Consider the following 18,810-nt stretch of genomic DNA (forward strand, 5'->3'; position numbering starts at 1 on the left):
CATTTGATTACAAGTGGTAGTTGTTATTTAAAAAAGTAACGTTTTAAGCATCAGATGATATTTCATTCTTTATCATGTGAGGAACTTTAAAATTCATTATAAACTAATATGTATAAAAATCAAGAATAATAATAAAAAAAAGACAAAATTATTAAAGAAAATGAGAATGAAAATTAACGAAATAGATACAAACAAACGTATTCCATTTTCTTTTTTTTTTCATTCGTATTGTATATTTTGTATGTACTATATTATTTTCATACATAGTTTTAAAACTCCTCACCTGAAGATGGTCATACCATCTGAGAATTAGAACATCATTGAATGAAGAATAATTACCTACTATGTATTATACTTATTACGTAAGATTACCACATAATATAAACTAATCATCAAGTTTGTATTTGAAACTTAAAGCAAAAGATGAATAAATACTACGTAAGTTAACTCATGAAACGATGTTATTTACTGTGATATGTTTGGTTTAAGGATGCCATCCTCGAATGTATTTTGCGCTGTAAACATTGTTATTTAACATATTTTAACAGTCAAAACAAATAAAAAACTAAATAATATTTTATCCACGATTAAAACTCTAATCAGAGGAGTTTGAAAATAAACATGATGGTGCTACAATCACTCGTCAAAATAAGGTTGGAAGTTGTAAGCAATCACATGTGCCGCTTTAAGCAAAGATTAGGTACGTAGCGCACATATATAGAAGTGTAATCATGAATGAAATTTTAGAGAATAATTTCAATGAGAATTTTCTGAAATTGGAAAACGATGTTAAAAATGCATCGTTTATTGCCATCGACGCAGAATTTACGGGAATACAGTCAGGTGAAGATTTCAAGTATAGGTTAGTTTGATTCAATATTTAGAAGTGATTTGTATTATGACCGCACTTATTATCGTTCGTACTATTTCATTTCAGCCTTTTCGATACAGTTGATATCCGATATCAAAATATAAAGAACAACATTCAGCCATTTGTTATAATTCAATGTGGTATTGCAACATTTCAACATGTACCCAGGGAAAATAGATACAACGTACAGTGCTACAATTTCTATTTGATGCCAAGATCTGTACCATACAATAACAGACAATTCTCGTGGCAAGTGGCTGCTCTAGAATTTCTTTCTGCAAATAAGTTTGACTTTGGCAAAGTATGTGGTAAAAATGTTGAAATAACTTAACTCTTTTCACTCCGCTGGCGCTTGTATTAAAAAATGTTTAAATTGCAAGAGGAGAATAATGATATTTCAGTGGTTTCTTTTTCATTTTGTAAAGGAAACTTAAGTAAACAATACAACAAAGTATTCTCCAATTTGTGTAATTATTTAAAAAGATACAGGTGTTTTAATATCGCCAAATTTTTAAAGCAAATTAAGATAGATGAGATAAGTATGCACAATTTGGTACTGGTGGAGCAGAATGTGCGAAGCTCACAGAGTACAAAGGGTTAAATACAATCCAGTAAGTGTGTAGCGCATAAATAATGCAATTCATGTTTCAGTTTGCAAACTCAGGAATATCGTATCTTGATGAGATAGATGAAAAACTACTAAAACAACATTTGGATGAAGGTAATTTGTCCCAAAATATGGAACATTTATCATATGAAGAAGAAGATGACTTCAAAGACTGTAAAAATAAAGTTTTCAATTGGTTAAAACGTTCTCCAAACCAAGTCTCGTTGGAGATAAAAACAGCCTCTCCTATTTTACAATATATGGTACACAGAGAATTGAGGAGTAGGTTTAATAACATTTGGACAGTGTCAGGATGTAAATCAGTATGCAAGAAATATTATTTATTATCAATGTTCTATCTAGATTGGAACAGTGTTTAAGATTGCTTTTATCTTTCAGGTAACAGTTTTAAGAGTATCAAAAGACATTCGTTCAGTTTTAGAAAAAGAAGAAGGTGGTTTACTGGAAAAAGGATTGTTAGATTGCTATATAGGATTCTCTAAAGTATTTAAGCTATTGACTGATGCAAAGAAGCCAATCGTAGGACATAATGTATTTCTGGACTTAATGTTTATACATAAACAGTTCTATAGACCATTGCCAAGTAACTACAAATACAAATACAAATTAAGATGTACATTTAATAGTCAGAAAAAATTTCTAAAAATTTTATAATTAAGAATTACATTTGTTCCAGATAAATATATAGAATTCAAAAATAATATCCATACATTGTTTCCACAAATATATGATACAAAATTCATGAGTATTGAATTGAAGAAAGTATTGAATAAAGATGGTGAGAATATTTTTAAGAGAATTAAATTATAAACAAATGATATTGAAACTAACAGAAATATTTTGTTTTTCAAGCAAATTGGAAAATAAATTCATTGAGCCATATATACGAATATTTTACATTGTATCGTGGGAAATATTGTATAGTCAATTCACCAGCTGTACAGCTTGAAAATGATTCTTTAGGTAATAATTTCTTTATTTCCTTATGATAATGAACATTGCTGTATTTTCCAGGTAGACATTCCTAATTGATTTTAAATTTATTTTCAGACGAACATTTTTATCATAATGCAGGATGGGATGCATACTATGCTGGGTACATATTTATAAAGATGGGATTCTTATTTACCATAGGGAAATATGGAAAGTATGTTTAATTTATGATAAATACATTTCACTATTGATGATATTTCCGATTTTACTCTCCGAACGGTTATGAACTTTTTCTAAACTTAAGGGGTTTAGCAGACAGAACGGTGACACATACTGAATTAATGAGTGCCATAAAAGGTTTTGCAAACTCCATAAATGTAATAAGAGGCAACGAAACGTACTTGGTAAGAAAGAATATTTATTATTATGATTATCATTCTAATTTAGTTTAATTACGGATGTTTCAGAAACTAGATGGAGATGATCCATCGTTAACGAGGTCAGAATGGCTTCACGTGAAGTTAAAATCGCCATCTTTGGATGTAAAAGAGGTAGGATATCACATAATCACTATAATCACATAAGAAATTTTCTCTTAAAATTATTTTTATTACTGTTTTTTCAATCAGAAATTTCTATCTTAGGTAGCCGTACAATTTTCATCTTTTGGACCTGTGGATGTGATGCCTTTCGCTCGGAAACGTGTCTTAGTAGCTGTCGCGAACCATAGGAGGTGAGTCAAATTTCTCGCTTTCTTCATCTGGTGTATTCAAGCCAATTGTGGCGTATATTGTTGAATAAGCATGGTTTATTCATTTAATAATAAGTAGATAAAGCAACATATTAAATAAACAAATTACATTTGTTGAATCCTATTCGATACATGGAATTCAAACATTTTTCAAGAAACCACTCGTGTCACTTTGAGATAGTAAAAACTTCTAACCAGTCGTTCAATGTTGTGTATATCTTCATCCTACGAATTGCAAATATTGGTGCGTCCATAAAGCCTTTCAAACAGATATCTCGTTCAGAGGGAAACAAATTTAAACTCGGTTGTCGTCGGGCACAAATAACCCCGCTGCAGCCTGTCAAACTGACATGAAACATGCTCACAGAAACTCATATTTTACATTTTGCACGCTACAGTATCCGGGTTAACAAAACAATGGAGAGATTAAAGGGAAACGATGGGTACAGCGAATCTCTTAGATGATTCGTAACATATTGAGAGTCTCTAACGGGTACCGTACGAGCGCCAATTGACAAGTCTGGTAATCGTTTTATTTACCCGTTATACTTTACTTCACGCATCGGGCAAATATAATTAGGTATTAAGTACGCAGTTGGTATTTTAGTATGAAGCTGCTTCGAAGTAAGGTGGCGGAACTATTTTGGATCATATCCAAGGGCAATCGCGTATACTCATCGTTGCACTTACAAAGTGTAATATCGGTGCACGTGATTTTATACGACGTAACTGCATTTTCATTTTGCCAAAATTTGCTCGGGTTAGACCTCCCCTGGTATTCCGAAATGATATTGTGCCGAAAGAACTATATGCGAACGCGTGCGATAGAATGTCTCTCTTTATTTAACGCGGAAGACAACTACTTTCAATTACGGAATGGAAAATACGTCCGAATAAAATGACGAGTAATATGTTTTATCGAATGCAAGGAGCTGGATATAAACTTACCGAAAAATGATTAATTATAATCGTACATGATGTCAGTAGAGCATCACCAGGAACGCTATAAATATCAGCGGGAAAGGTAAACGACCTAAGATCCTTTGAAGATTATTTAGACCATTGGAGTTCTTACATAAACGTTTAGTATAAATTAAATTCTTGATACGCATAATGTACGAATGTATCTCATATGTACATATTTATTTTCACATACATATGACAAATAAGGTAGACAAGCAGGATGAAATGTGAATAACTTTTGTGGCATTTACAGCATGATTGTCTATTATTGCTCATTACAACTGTTATTTGAAAATATCATTAAAAATGTTCTATGTGTATTGCTTCCTGGAAAAGAAGAATTCATAACTTCGTTTATGTATTTGTTTTCCTGGCGCATTGATAACGAGTCGAGAATTACAGTTGATGACACACGTGACCATTAATCATAATTCGCTAGACGATTGATTTTAATTTTCCATTTCAGTGTCAGTACAAGGAATAATTCATTTATCAATACTACCTTTATCAAATTTAGATCTAAACGATTTAGCACGGAGAAAGTAATTAATTGTATAAAAATAAAAATATCAATGAACCAAGACTATGTCTCAAGGATCTTGACAAATCTGAAAAGACGTAAAACGTGGTCGACGAGAAGAAATGACCAACGATGAATCTGCTTTATGCGCGGTCTCAAATCATTGTACTCACAAAGTCACAACAATCCTCACATGCAGTTTGTTTCTTCGGGCAACTAGAATGAACAATCGGTCGCGTTTTCTTAATTCAGACAGCTTGGAATCACAAACCGCCGCCAGTTAAATATCGGATTCAAGCGAATCCATTAAAATCGGTTTACTTTTCATTCGACGAGCTGTCGAAACAATGAGCACTTACATAAGAACTATCGGAACTGGAATATCGTTCGGTCTCACTGTTTAAATTGCATCGTAAATTTCGTCTACCCAAGCGTTTATTGTTCCATTAACTGTCTAATAACCATATCTTATCCAAGAAATTCGTATAGTTCGTAACAAAAACTCTTCATATTGTTGCAAAACCAAGAACAATGTGACATTATCCTGACAAAACTCACTTTCAGGTTTCTATTGCAGTCGGCAATTGAGTATATCTTTTGCATTTAAGTCGAATAGCGCTTTTATATTTTTTGAAATATTTAAGAATTCCTTATACATAAATTAAAAGTAAAATTAGTTTAAAGCTATGATTTTGTAGTTTTTGTATGTAATGGGCTGTTTTGGTAGTTAAATATTTGATGGCAGGAGTAAGAAATTATTCTTGAAATATTGATTTCCCAATTTTGTCTTTCCTTCTACTGTATTCGCAGGTAATAGTAATGACCCCAGGTTAAAATTCTATTATAAATAAAAATATAAATAACAATTCGGTAGAAGTATATTAATCAGCTAACGACAAGCATTTATGTTTGTGTATATTAAGAGCTTCGTAAATTTCAAAAGTTGACGATACTTATTCTCTTCTCTTGCGAGGGTAGATGGTGTTCCAAATTGCACCAATAACTTTTGTTAAGAACACAAAGAGAAGGATTCTTCATGAAGGTGACTTCATCATTCCCGAATTAGAACAAAATGAATTACCCGATGCCCCACTATCAAGTATGCATTTTCACGAGCGTGGTGCATTTTCTTTCACGTTCACCGCTATTCTACACAATTCACTCGCGGCGGCCTACCGACGTTCATATATTATAAGCGTCAGATTTTCTTCTCGCCACTGGCGTTGTTCCAAAGTCTCTGTATCGTTTCTAACCAACGAACTTTTGTATTAGTTCGCGCATACCTCGTTCAAGAACTATGCAAATCCCTAACGATTGTTTTCAATGAAATTACACGATTTGTTGATAGGTGCGAGATGAGAGTGAGATTCCACGCTTGATTATATTGTATTTTACTTACCCATCGTCAAGGTCAGGGTCTCATTATTAACAATCTGGCTCTGACTCACATATTACTTTCGTTACATTAAGTTAATTAGTTTGGACTCAAGCGAATTCGAAAACAATAAATTTGAATTACGTGAATGATTTTATTAATCGTGGTTCTTAATATGAATACTGCGGAGCATAACTATAGCACCTTTAAACATTTCAAACTTTTGAATTAGTATGAAATAGAATCGTATGAATTGAACGTATCAAGACATTAATGTTGAATTCTTTAGTCTGAACATTTCTAGAAACCAATAAGAGATGGTCAAAAAAAAAAAAAAAAATCCTAAAAAATACTTCAATGAATAATAAACTTAACTAGCGTTTTTCCAATTTCGATACATGTTTTATCATACTTTAATCTAGCAATTTCATTCTGTGTAAAAAGTTCAGGTGCACTTTCGCTTTTGTTTTACAACGTTAGGAGCTTTTTTAAAGATTTGATGTACAATCCATCGTGAAATATTCAGATTATATTCTCTTGGTTTTGGATTACTAGAATTTATTGAGATGCTGGCAACTTTTATAATTACTCGTTCAGCACATGAACTCAGTTTTTTCTTTGAACCGCCACTGTTGCCATAGTTGGTTGGATTACTTAAAAAGTTTATTACAATATTGCGAGATCTTCCCGGTCTACGGGCAGTTCCTCGGATGCTGACAATAAATTCCACTCGATGTATTAAAATTCACCTTTCTCTTCAGCATTAAGAAAAATGTACCATCTCTCATTTTTTTAATGTATTATATTAACTTTATTAAAAAGGAAATTAGTGAATTCATCCACGCGTGTCGCAATTCTAAATCTAACAAAATTCGTTTATTTATATGGATGCTATAATTATGCAACAATTGAAAATCACTACTTAAATTGTTTCATGTCGTTTTTAAGAGTAACTTCGAAAAGATTAATTTAAAAATCATTATTTATCATATCCTTTCAGTTGTAATTGATCTTTTTTTATTCCTACTCAAAAGCTTGATATATTTAAAATTATCAATGGTGCTATAGTTATGGTTCGCAGTGTATAATCTCTCTCTTTTTTTTTCGTTTTTACATTCAAATAGGCAGATTGCTTTTTGTAGGACGTATTTAAAAGTGCCAAAACGACGTACAAAATAAATTGCATTTAGTAATATTCCCGATGATCCCAATTGTATATTTATGTTGTAAGAAAATCAACTCACCACTGAGTTTTCTTTACGGACAATTTCGACGAGTTACCCAAAAATACAAGAATGGACTGTCAGTTGGACGTCCTGGTCAAATAAAGGTCCACACACACGTTAGACGGTTATTGTTAACTTCATAAACGGCTAAATTATTTTTATCGGAACCAAAAATTGTAATATTGAATTATATTTACAAAAGTTACATAACTAATGAAATAAGTTAATATATGGTTGTCTAACGAGGAACATGAGACTGTTAAGTCCTACAAATTGTTGATAAATAGAATTTCTGATCCATTAACTCTCGATACTGGAACTACCAAACCTATCAATTTGACCTACATAGTCTAAACTTCTTTTGGGATTAATTAATCAAACAATGCTTTTGCTGCAATTTTGTCGCGACTATTACTGAAATAAGGAGTTAATTCGTCACACATTTTAAGAGAGCACATATTGTTATAAGACCAATTGTCGTGTGTATTCCATTACTATGATGGTAATCTAACAAGATCAAACGTGCCACGTTACAAATTGTTATAAATAATTAAGTACTACACCTAGTTAATATAAATTCTACACTTAATATATTCATAAATTGATTTGCTCCCTTAATTTTTAAAACGTAGTAATAAAATAGATAGTAGTTCCAAGACCGATTGTATAATAAAGTAATTGATAAATTAATTCCTCGTCCACCTTTGCGCTACGTGTTGAACGACGGTGCAGGCCAGCGCAATGCTTAACGTAATCGATACAAAATTATTTTTACCTACGTGTTATAATCGTGGCCGCTTTAAAAATTCTGTTTCAGCGCGCTGAACATATTGAACCATTTCAAGAACAACACGGAATTGCAAGTGGCGCGATACAACCCTATAAGGCACGCTCCTCCGAGTAGGGTCTTTTTATGGTACGTATACCGAAAATTTATGTTCTTAATCATCAACACTATTACGTTAATTCGCAGGAAAAATATTTCATTTAGTGAATGATTACCACTTGCACAATAGGTGGCCGCGTGGAACAAAGCTTTCTGACCTAATTTCTCTTAATCCTACAGGCATGAATTAAATATTTTCAGCTTTAATATTGTTAGGCGTAGACATTAATTCGGTGCCTTTCTATTCGAACCAGAATTATAATTAATTATGTAAATGAAGATATACAGAATTAATTTCTCTAGTTGACAATTGTCAATTAAACTGGTATACAGTATTTTGTATATTAGAGGAACAGTGTTACTGAACTTTGAATTCTATAGATAAATTGTAATGGCCGTCAGAGTGGCCGTGAGACTTGATTATGTACAGTTTCATTGTGATTTATATTATATTGTAATTAATTTAAAATCAGATTGAGAACTTAGAAGGTTGATAATTCAACATAATAAAATGATGAGTATTTGTACTTAAACTACAGTTATAAACAAATGAATGTAAAGGTACAGAATTCATTTCTACATCTAATATTTTGATAGTAGGAACTCTCACCTTATGCTTTATTCTTTGAGGTTGCTCAAATTGCGTTACTCGTTGCGAGAATTATGCTGATGTATTTATAAATTTCTCCATTAAGGAAAAATACTTTTTTGTAACATTCGTAAATTACACACAAAGTAGCGTCAATTTAATAATTTCATATAATAAAAAATTTCATACCATCAACGACTACGGCTCTAAACTGCAGTGTTGTGGAAATATCGTTTAAAACCTATTCCTTACCACCCCCAAAACGAAACGCGGAATTGCGGCGCGGCTGGTAGGCAAGTGTGTGGCCCGTCGAAGTGATTTAACGGCCCGGGACATTTATCGCCGCATAATTGACTGCATTATCGTTGATCCTAAAATTATGTAGTCCGTTGGTACGGTAGAATAATTATTTCGCGAAAGCGAACGAGATATTCGTTCTTGGTTGACCCCGAAGACAAAATATTTCACGATTAGAGCCGGCAATTTTCGCGATTTCGCCGGGATTTTCGAACAAATTTTTTGGCCAATCTAATACTTCTTATTTTAATTTTAATTCAAATATGCCCAGGTCTGGCACCAATTCAGTAACATTCTTCACCCGTGACGTAATCGTGATCCCAACGAATGTGCGAGGTACAGATTCGATTCGTGTTTGCGGACGAGACTATCCACGTTACGTCAAACAAATTAATGGGGCCTTCTTACCGAGCCGCAAAACCTGTGCCCGCAAAATCTCTAATTAGCACTAAGATTGCCGTAGATGCACAAGCGTCGATCGCAGTGCCAATTGTTGCGAAGGCAGCGTTACTGCGTGGCACCCATCGCGTTACCCAATACTAAAACCTGAACCGTTGAAGACGCTCCGTTTTCGGTTGCTTCTCCTCGAACCTTACGAAACCCTAATTACATAAAACAGGGATTAGCAGAGACGAATCCATATAGCAATTTTTCTAGACCTTTTTGTGAATTAAGAAAGAAGGTGTTTTTTTACTGAACAGAATTTCTTGCTCCACTTGACACTAGAACTATCAATAGTCATACCTATTATTGTAAAATTTAGGAAAATGAAGAAGTGGTCAAATAATAACGTAAACAAACACGTTCTTTAGTGTTCGAGAAACTTTATTGTGAAAATACAAATAATAAAGAAAATAATGTGATTATGCGATGTCACCCTTAAAAAAGAGAGACATTCCTTTGTAGGCCAGTCATATTAGACAATTTTTTTGAAAAAAATTCCAGTAAATACTGTAACTTTGCTTTTTTGATAGGAACCACTCAGATACTATAAATCTAGATTTGCAACCCTCAAAAATATGAGCCAACCGAGTTACAGTCGAAAAACCGCGAAATTTTCGCCCTTTTTTCAGTTTTTCGCAACAAAGTCACCAAAGAAATATCCTGACGAGAGAAATCATTACAGTTACCTTTTTTTAAGTAGACACAATTGTCTACAATTGTAGATGTGTTGGTGCTTCGTAGCTGTTTAGTTCTAGAGATACTGTGTTCTGCGAAAATTGGCAATTTTTCCGAAAAAGTGGAAGTTTTAACTTTCGACCGATACATTGATATAAATACTCATCCTACACTAAACTTATGAGAAATGAAGTTCCAGCAAATTTAATTGCCTTAATTTTAAGACCACAACAGAACCTGTATGTAGATCAAATTGACTCGCTTGGTAGCTTCCGTGTTAGCCATGCTAAATTTCTACAGTGAAACGTATTGAAATTGTCATTTTGTGTGTCATAATAGCGAGGAGAAATGATTCATAAGCTCCAAATTATTAGTAATATATGCACAAAATTGTCTTCATTTAATACTTGTTTATATAATCACATCACTTAATAATTTATTTATTTATTCAGTTATCAAATTTGTTTTAATCCTATATAGCCCCGTCTAATTTTCAGGTCACACACTAATAGATCGACAGTTTCGTAAATAATTTTAGTTTTTTTTTTTTTCACAAAATGACGTTCACGTCTTAATTATATAATGTTTCTAAGATAATCAATACCGATATTGACGACAATTGGCATCATGATCAATCTGAAAATAAAGTAAATGGCTTGGAAGTTGTCTACAGATTAAAAAAATTCAGTCCATTGATGGTTAAATGTACTTTCATCAATTTCCAATTTCACTGCTTCACATTAGAGATGGCTAGAATTGCTACTTGTGAATCACTCGTGATTCGATCACGTGATGGCAATCACGGTGATTTTTCACAGTGATTCGTGATTTTTCGTGATCGCTTCTGATTAGTGAAGAACATAACCGTTCCTTGCACGCGTTGTTAGAATCTTCAGCCTAAATGCAAATGCACCGTAATGAAAAACTAACCTGTATATTTTACATATATTCTACATAAGTATGTAATTAACGACATCAAAACAAAAATGCGAATTACCTACACCGCATAAAATAAAGTAAACTAAAGAATAGTAAATAAAGGAATGCTTTAATGAGGAATAGTGAAGAGTAATGAATATAAGTCAATAATTATGAATTGCAAGTCTTAGTTTAGTTGTAAGTGTGTTTAGACTTTTACAAAATGTAACACTTTAGAAAATAATATAATTAATACATAAAACATAATACGAATACTATAAATAAAATACAAAGAACAAAATAACAATGGAATAAAATATATATAATAACAAATAAGTAACTATGTATTGCTCTTCAAGAATAATAGCATAGAGAATTTCTCTGCTTGCAATCCGTTTCTTTTTTCCGTTAAAAGTAATCCTGCTTTAGAAAATATTCTTTCGCATGGGACTGAAGTAGCCACCACACAAAATAAATGATCTACTAATTTACTTAATAAAGGAAATTGAAATTGATATTATATGCGGATTTTTTATGCAAACTATGTATATTGAAACATTTTATAAAAAGTAATTTAATTAAGATCGAGAATTGTGATCACGCAATTCTAGCTAGATAAAAGAACCACGATCACGCTCGTGTATGAAATTAAATCACGATCAGCCTTGTGAATGAAATTAAATCACATCCGTGATCGTGATTTTGCGATCACTGTGATAAATAACGGTTAGTGATTTTGCACGCCATCTCTACTCCACATACACCCCAGAACAACGTTGAACCGAGGAAATACGTATCAAACGCCATCAGGATATCACTATTGTAGATCCAAAGATCGTGGGTTCGAATCTCCGTTCCTTAACCACTATTTTCACGAGTCTGATTCGTGATGCAAATTTTATACCAAATTTAAAAATCACGAGTCAGGCTCGTTGTGAAGTTTAAGGGCGATCATTCGGACGCACAGGTTTGGCACAGCTTTTTCCAAGTTTCAGCGTAGTGCAAGGAGTTATTTTTCGTAGAGACTCCTACACTATATATTAGCGCAACCACGTGCAATTGTTCGACACCAATCGCTTTAAATTTCAGGAGCGGAATCGTCTTATCCGGTGGGATGATCGCCTGGATGATGCATCGCATATTCAAGAAGTCCGTGACGCTAAACTAATCGGACAGGGTTGTGCAATACCGTTCGTTCAGGACGTCACGACGGGGCAAGTGTGGATAAATTTTCGATTGCTCTCTATCGGGCGTCAGTAGTATCGATTACATACGTCGAGGGAATAGACAAAGTGGAAAAAAGTCAAGTTGCGAGCGACAGTGAAGTATTAGCGCCGAGATGACGAAACGAACTCGTTTTATCTCGGAATGTTTTTGATACCAGCGTACGATAAGCGAACACACCATTGTAAAGAAAAACGAATGAAAAGGATGAGAAAGAAAAGCAAACTTTGAGTCAGTTCCCGGACGTTGGACACACACCTTCATTTGCGTTCCTTTGAACGGCGAGGTTCTATTTAAATTTTCGATCAAGAAATCATGAGTGGGTATCTTCCGCACGAGGTGTCGTTATTATTATTTCTATACTCGTTGGTGCCTCGTCGAGGGCCAGAGCTTCGCCGCTGCCAAAGCCGTAGTACTCTTTGAAAAATCCAATTATCCCTGCCCCGCGACGACGCACGTCGATCGCCGCGGCGCTCGTCCATCTATCATATCTTTTTTCCGCCTTTCATCGGCCACGTCACGGACCTGCCCGTGCCAAATAACACCAGACGTTCCGTGACGTCACCGGCGTCGAGAATTCCTTGGACACTTTCACGTTGTTGCGTCGTCGAACGATCCTCCTTGCGCTCGATGACGTTCTTTATATTTAGTTCCAGCTGCGAAGGCTGTTGGAGAAAATTTCAGGGACACGGAACAGATTGTACCTTTTTGGATGTTTTGGGGAGAAGAGCGTTTAAAATGATTTTCATTGTTTTGGAAATCATAGCGGGAAGCAGGTTCTCTTCCTCGATAGATCTATTGTAAAACAATTGGAGGACTTTTAATTGCATAATATGATTAGTTGGGGGCACAGAGCAATGCTGGGGAAAATTTGAAAAATATTAGCGCTATGTATCCTATAGGAGACATTTCTAGAGATTCTGTTGCTTGTTGTTTAACATGGAGATTAATTAATTTATGAATGTATACTGGCCAACACAGCATTACATTTAATTTAATCATGAAACACTGTGGATAGTTTTGAAAATCAGAGTGAGGGGCAGGTTCACTCGTTTGATAAATCTATTCTAAAACAATTGGGAGACGATAGAGGACGTTACATAGGAGAAAAGTTTATGAGAAAATCATGTGTAGAATATATGCCGAAGGTCCCCACGATATGTGTACCTGTGAACAATGAAATAAAACTTGTTGGAGAATGTTCTCTGAAAAGTAGTTCCTCTAGAAATGAGTAAATTTACAGCACTGGTAAAGGTGAAACTAATTGTGACAATGATTATTAAAGTGTAAACGTTATACATTCATGTAAACAAGAATTCACTATAGTCACCATGATTTGCAACAGAGTTGTTTGAGGTAAAGAACAGTTAAATTTGAAAGGGAAGATAGAGAACTTTAAGAAACCATTGATTCAATTGAGAAAGGTACATGCAAGAAATGTTTACTTTGTTATGCCTATGTGATATGTTCAATGTGTGTGACATATAGCAGCTGGAATTAGACAGAACAAAGAAAAAATGTCATTATTGTTGACACTTGTTTTACATTACTTTGTATGTGTTGCTTTTCTTGTTGATTATTCCTGATTATGTTCAGAGTATTCACAGATCAATCGTCTGAATTTTGACCACATTTTAAAGCACCTATTCCACAACACAGCGCCGTAGTAAATGGGAACGTGTGGTTGACACGTGACGGTGCACGTCGTAATTTTTGTTGTAATCTTGGCAGACGGTGCAACGATCTACGGTCTACAGGAGAGGACAACAACTGCTGATTTACGGTATGTGAGACACGCCCATTACAATGTCTACGGATGTAGAACTGAAATAAAAGAGTAAGTATAGAGTCGAAGTTGCAAAATCTGTGTCAGATACCGATACATCCGTGGATACTTCTGGAAGAAATTTCGATGCACTTGGAATTTGATAGCCAAACGATGAAAATCTGTACTAATATTATACAGAGGTAAAGTTTTCTTGTTTGTTTGAAATGTTTGCTCTATAAAAGCTTTCCATTGGATTTATTTGAAAAAATTATTTTTGGCCCTTGCATACGGCTAAGCTAAGCAAAAATTTCTTAAACTTCGTTTCCTGCGCTTCATCTTTATAAAACAGTATTATAATGAACGAAGAAAAAAATTGAGTCCTTGGTGCAAAAACTAGAAACTTCAGCTTTAAAATGCATTTTTTTAAATTCTTTTTGCGACCATTTTGCGCAAAGATACAGTCATTTGGAAATGACCAAAATTTTCGGGAAATTATAGTGTTCCCTGAATTTTAACGAGGAGTGTATTGGTTGGGGTATTCGTATATTTAATAATATTTTTCATGGTTTTGATGCAGGTCTTGTAAGCAACATATGCCCCCTGGATGTTGCAGAACATTAGGGTTTCTTGGATTGCAGCTTATTAACCTTAGGATGACTTCTATAAATTTCTACTTCTGGACTCATTTGAGAATCCTGTGCGAATATGACTATTGTGACATTTTAAACAAGTCATATTATAGAAACTGTATAAGAAACTATAACTGTTTTTATTTTTGTATATACCTTACTACTAACTGTGCCCCACGGTTCCAACCGCGTGGAATACAATTCTTATTTTATATTGCGTACTTAAATGTTAAATTTTAAGTTCCTAGATACATTTACGGAAATAAGGCAACCTTAAAGCAAAATAATTGGAAACATTTCTAGCGAACGTTTTCTTATTTTTACGTGTTATATGTCGTTAAATTCGTCTTGTTGAGTACATTACTAATTCCCATGTCATGTTTGCGGAATTTCGTTAATTTGTTGTAAATTTTCTAGAAAAAAGTATGGTTAAATGTCAATTTATAAATAGTAACAAATGTTTATTCATTTGTTAATTATGTGAATGCTACTTTTCAAATTCCTACAGGATTAAATGTTAACTTGGTGATATAGGCATGTTGGGTGGGTAAAGCCCATGGAATTTTGTTGTTATTTAAAAATGTATTGTTCATCTACGAAGATGTGTTTACAACTAGTGATTGAAAGAATTACATTTGACATTTAACCATACTTTGTTTTTGAAAGTTTACAGCAAATTTTACACAAATAAACGAATTTCTGTAAACAATGTAGAAATTAGTACTGTACTCAACAAGACGAATCTAACGACATATAACACGTCAAAATCGGTGAACGGATTGTTTGCTAAGAATATACCATTAATGGTATCAATGAGCATATTAACACTTTATCTACCGGGCTATTTAGAAACAGTCTTTAATTTAAAAAGAATTTTCTACAGTAGCATATGCCAATCTAGGCTGTCGATAATTCCTCCATACTGTTACTGGATACATTGAAAGCCAAGTCTGTTTCCAAACACTGAACAATATAAGTAGACAACCATCAACACAGTAAATAAATTCAAAAAGCTAAATACTGGAATTAAAAAGCCTATAAATAGGCTCCCGGTAAATCAAGTGTTAAGATCAAGTATGAAGTAAATCGGACCACGAACAAAATATGTCTCATACAAACGATGCAACCCCTTTTCCTCTATTAACTTTCGCGGCTCGAGCTCCGTTAGAGCCACGCGCTAGATCAGATTTACGCTTGCGATGCATATAAAAATTCCTACAAAAAAACGTCGTCACTACAGTTGCTCACAATAAAGGTCTAGCTGCCCTCCGCGGTTTCACCCTGTGGAATACTATTTATTTTATATCGTTTGCGTTCGACTGACAGTTCAACCACGTGAATGTATTTTATGTAATTTGCGTGCAACTACGTAAATCTATTTTACGTCATTTGCGTTCAACTGACAGTTCAACCACGGTGAACACCTTCATGAACTAGTCACTTGAGATTTCGAATTTAAACCTTATTTTTATCAAAATAAAATATAGCCTATGTCCTTCCTCAGGATGGAATCTATCTCCTTGGCAAATTTTATCGAAATCTGTTCAGCGGTTTAGGCATGAAAAGGTAACAGACAGACAGAGTTACTTTCGCATTCGTAACATTAGCGTGGATTGTATAAGATGTACAAAATCATGGACTACCGCTATAAGATGATTATTTTTCAAACTAGAACACAATTACAGTTTGATTTTCATTTCGTTCTTCTCTGTAGAGATACGCCTGGAGGTAACTACCTAACACAAATCTAATCCCCTAGGAGGATGGACCACCCGTAAACACCCTGTATGCTCTATGAGAATGTTTATTGGTGTCGAGCTCGGTGCACTCGACTCGTGGACACTTAGTGCTACTCTGTACTTATCTCGAAATCCCGATGGCCGAGAAAGAGCCCAGGCGTTCCCCGATATTTCAAAAGTTTTCTCTGGCCGCCACCCAAGGCTAAAACACTCGAAATAACGCAGTAGCAATTCGTGTGGGCGTTCTGCCGGACGGTCAGCCTGGTCACACTGGTGTCCGATGGCAGGTGGAGGAGCTTTTGAGGTGGATCCCTCTTTATCTCGGTTAGTCCGACCGACAGATGTAAAGGTCGCGTGCGCCGAGTGAACGAGGTCTATGGAACTGGGTTAACCAAATTGACTATTTTCTGATTTACCACTTGACCATCTATATCGCACGAAGCCACGGATATCTTAACAACGGCCATCGACGGTCAACAGGACGATTTGGACAAATTTATTAGTAGACTGCGGATGTTTATATAAATTCATATGTTCAGAGAGACAAAAAAAGAATTGAAACTTAAATACACATTTCTATAGGTTGACCAATATTTTCATTTGCCATAAACGCATAAACATCAGCAGTCTATTTACTGGGAATTATGTTGAATGTTAGGTTCCGAAGATGGTTGTAGAGGGTATCGCAAGGTACATTCAAAATTCCAGATGTAATCGTACAGTTCATTTAAAATTGCATATATAATTGTGGGCTATATTTAAAATTCCAGAAATGATTATTTGTAGGTTGTATTGTAGAATATATTTAGAATTTCATAAGTTTATAATGGTCATCGACAGTCAACACGATCATTGGGCAAATTTATTGAGAATCGTGTTAAATGTTAAGGGGGCATTTCACTGTGAACGCACAAAAAAAGCATATTATCAATAATTTTTTTCTCAGGAATTATTCCATAAAATTGAATGAATGTTTTTTCCCCTTAAAGGTATGATTAAGGAAAGTAAATAACAAATTTTTTTTTTGGTAAAAAATATTTTGTCATTTATTTACAAAATAATATCCATGTGTGCAAAAAAAAAAACAGTTATCCGCTGGCGCAGGTGATTTTGGCTCTCCTGGTAATCTGAAACAGAAAATTGAAAAAATTTTTTTAACTATGTCGTCGCACCTACCGTCAGAACCTCCACTTATTTATTTCATCAAAAATAAACAAAATGGCAGCATTTCTTGTGAAAGAGGAAAAAAACTTTTTTTGTACCGTAAATCAGGTGAAATTGTAAGTAAAAATCAAAATATCAACTACTTGGAGGTTCCGACGATAGGTGTGACGACATAGTTTAATAAACTTTTTCGATTTTCTGTTTCAGATTACCAGAAGAGCCAAAATCACCTGCGCCAGCGAATAACTTTTTTTTTGCACACATGCATATTATTTTGTAAATAAATGACAAAATATATTTTACCAAAAAAAAAATTTGTTATTTACTTTCCTTAATCATACCTTTAAGGGGAAAAAACATTCATTCAATTTTATGCAATAGTTCCTGAGAAAAAAATGATTGAAAATATGCTTTTTTTGTGCGTTCACAGTGAAATGCTCCCTTAAGTTCCAAAGATAATTGTTTATAGACTGTAGTGTACATTATGTATACTGATTCGAATTATAAGTATGACCTACGATCGAGAATCTGTTCCCAGAGCGTTGATGAATGGCGTACGTCACAGGGCGACCACGAGACGCATTTATAACGCAAAACGTGAAAGTAGCTGTGTCAATTTTAAACGGAAAGCTTGAATTGAGAAGTAGGATCATTGTACGATGAATCTATTTTTTTTTTTTTGCGTGGGTTTGTAGATTCAGAATGTCTAATCAATATTATTTCTGAGATTATCTGTTCAAACTAATTAGCCTGCGAGTCTTCGCGACTCAACACATGAAATTACATATTTACAAAATTAGATAATATAGTCAAGTGAGAATACAATACATTTATAAAAACGATGAAAAGTTATTTTAGTTTATGAAAGTAAAACAATTTTCTTATAATATATAAACGATTCATGTTTATTGAATTACATTTAATATTACCATTCTTTAAAAATAAACCTTGAGATTTCAACTGTCAAAATATATAATGATAACACCATTTAGAATGAAATTGGTTGATTAAAAATACATTGGTAAAAATACGAAATTACTTTCCGAACAACCCAATATATCAAATTGCTATCACTGATGATGAGCCAATTATTGACGATGATCCAGAAAGTGAAGGTCGAAAATGTTCGAAGTAAATACATTTAAAATCAGATGATTTCTTACATCGACCAAGCAATTATTAAAATAAGATGAAATTAGGAATTTTACAG

General features: G+C 33.9%; 1 protein-coding gene across 5 annotated transcripts; it reads left to right on the forward strand.

Annotated features, from left to right (window-relative positions):
- Positions 1-669: 669 nt before the first annotated feature.
- Positions 670-16,868, forward strand: LOC128884821 (pre-piRNA 3'-exonuclease trimmer-like). Of its 5 annotated transcripts, XR_008459491.1 has the most exons (14): positions 670-862; positions 938-1,172; positions 1,523-1,801; positions 1,878-2,082; positions 2,176-2,277; positions 2,352-2,462; positions 2,550-2,646; positions 2,737-2,836; positions 2,900-2,983; positions 3,077-3,165; positions 8,085-8,183; positions 12,166-14,083; positions 14,174-14,268; positions 14,646-16,868. XR_008459491.1 is itself a non-coding variant. In XM_054138461.1 (12 exons), the coding sequence occupies exons 1-12, from the start codon at positions 732-734 to the stop codon at positions 12,242-12,244; spliced, it is 1,611 nt and encodes a 536-aa protein (XP_053994436.1). In that variant the 5' UTR covers positions 670-731; the 3' UTR covers positions 12,245-16,868. The 5 variants fall into 5 exon arrangements, 1 of the variants encoding a protein (XP_053994436.1); XR_008459489.1 differs by having other exon boundaries at positions 12,166-14,268; XR_008459490.1 differs by having other exon boundaries at positions 14,174-16,868.
- Positions 16,869-18,810: the final 1,942 nt, after the last annotated feature.

The sequence above is a fragment of the Hylaeus volcanicus genome, chromosome 2, assembly GCF_026283585.1.
Source record: "Hylaeus volcanicus isolate JK05 chromosome 2, UHH_iyHylVolc1.0_haploid, whole genome shotgun sequence".
NCBI lineage: Eukaryota > Metazoa > Arthropoda > Insecta > Hymenoptera > Colletidae > Hylaeus > Hylaeus volcanicus.

Excerpts from the sequence above, each read along its gene's own strand:
- LOC128884821 (XM_054138461.1), top strand. The coding sequence starts at position 732 with ATGAATGAAATTTTAGAGAATAATTTCAATGAGAATTTTCTGAAATTG. Across the intron at positions 3,166-8,084 it reads GCTGTCGCGAACCATAGGAG|CGCGCTGAACATATTGAACC; the intron begins GTGAGTCAAATT and ends ATTCTGTTTCAG. Across the intron at positions 8,184-12,165 it reads CCGAGTAGGGTCTTTTTATG|GAGCGGAATCGTCTTATCCG; the intron begins GTACGTATACCG and ends TTTAAATTTCAG.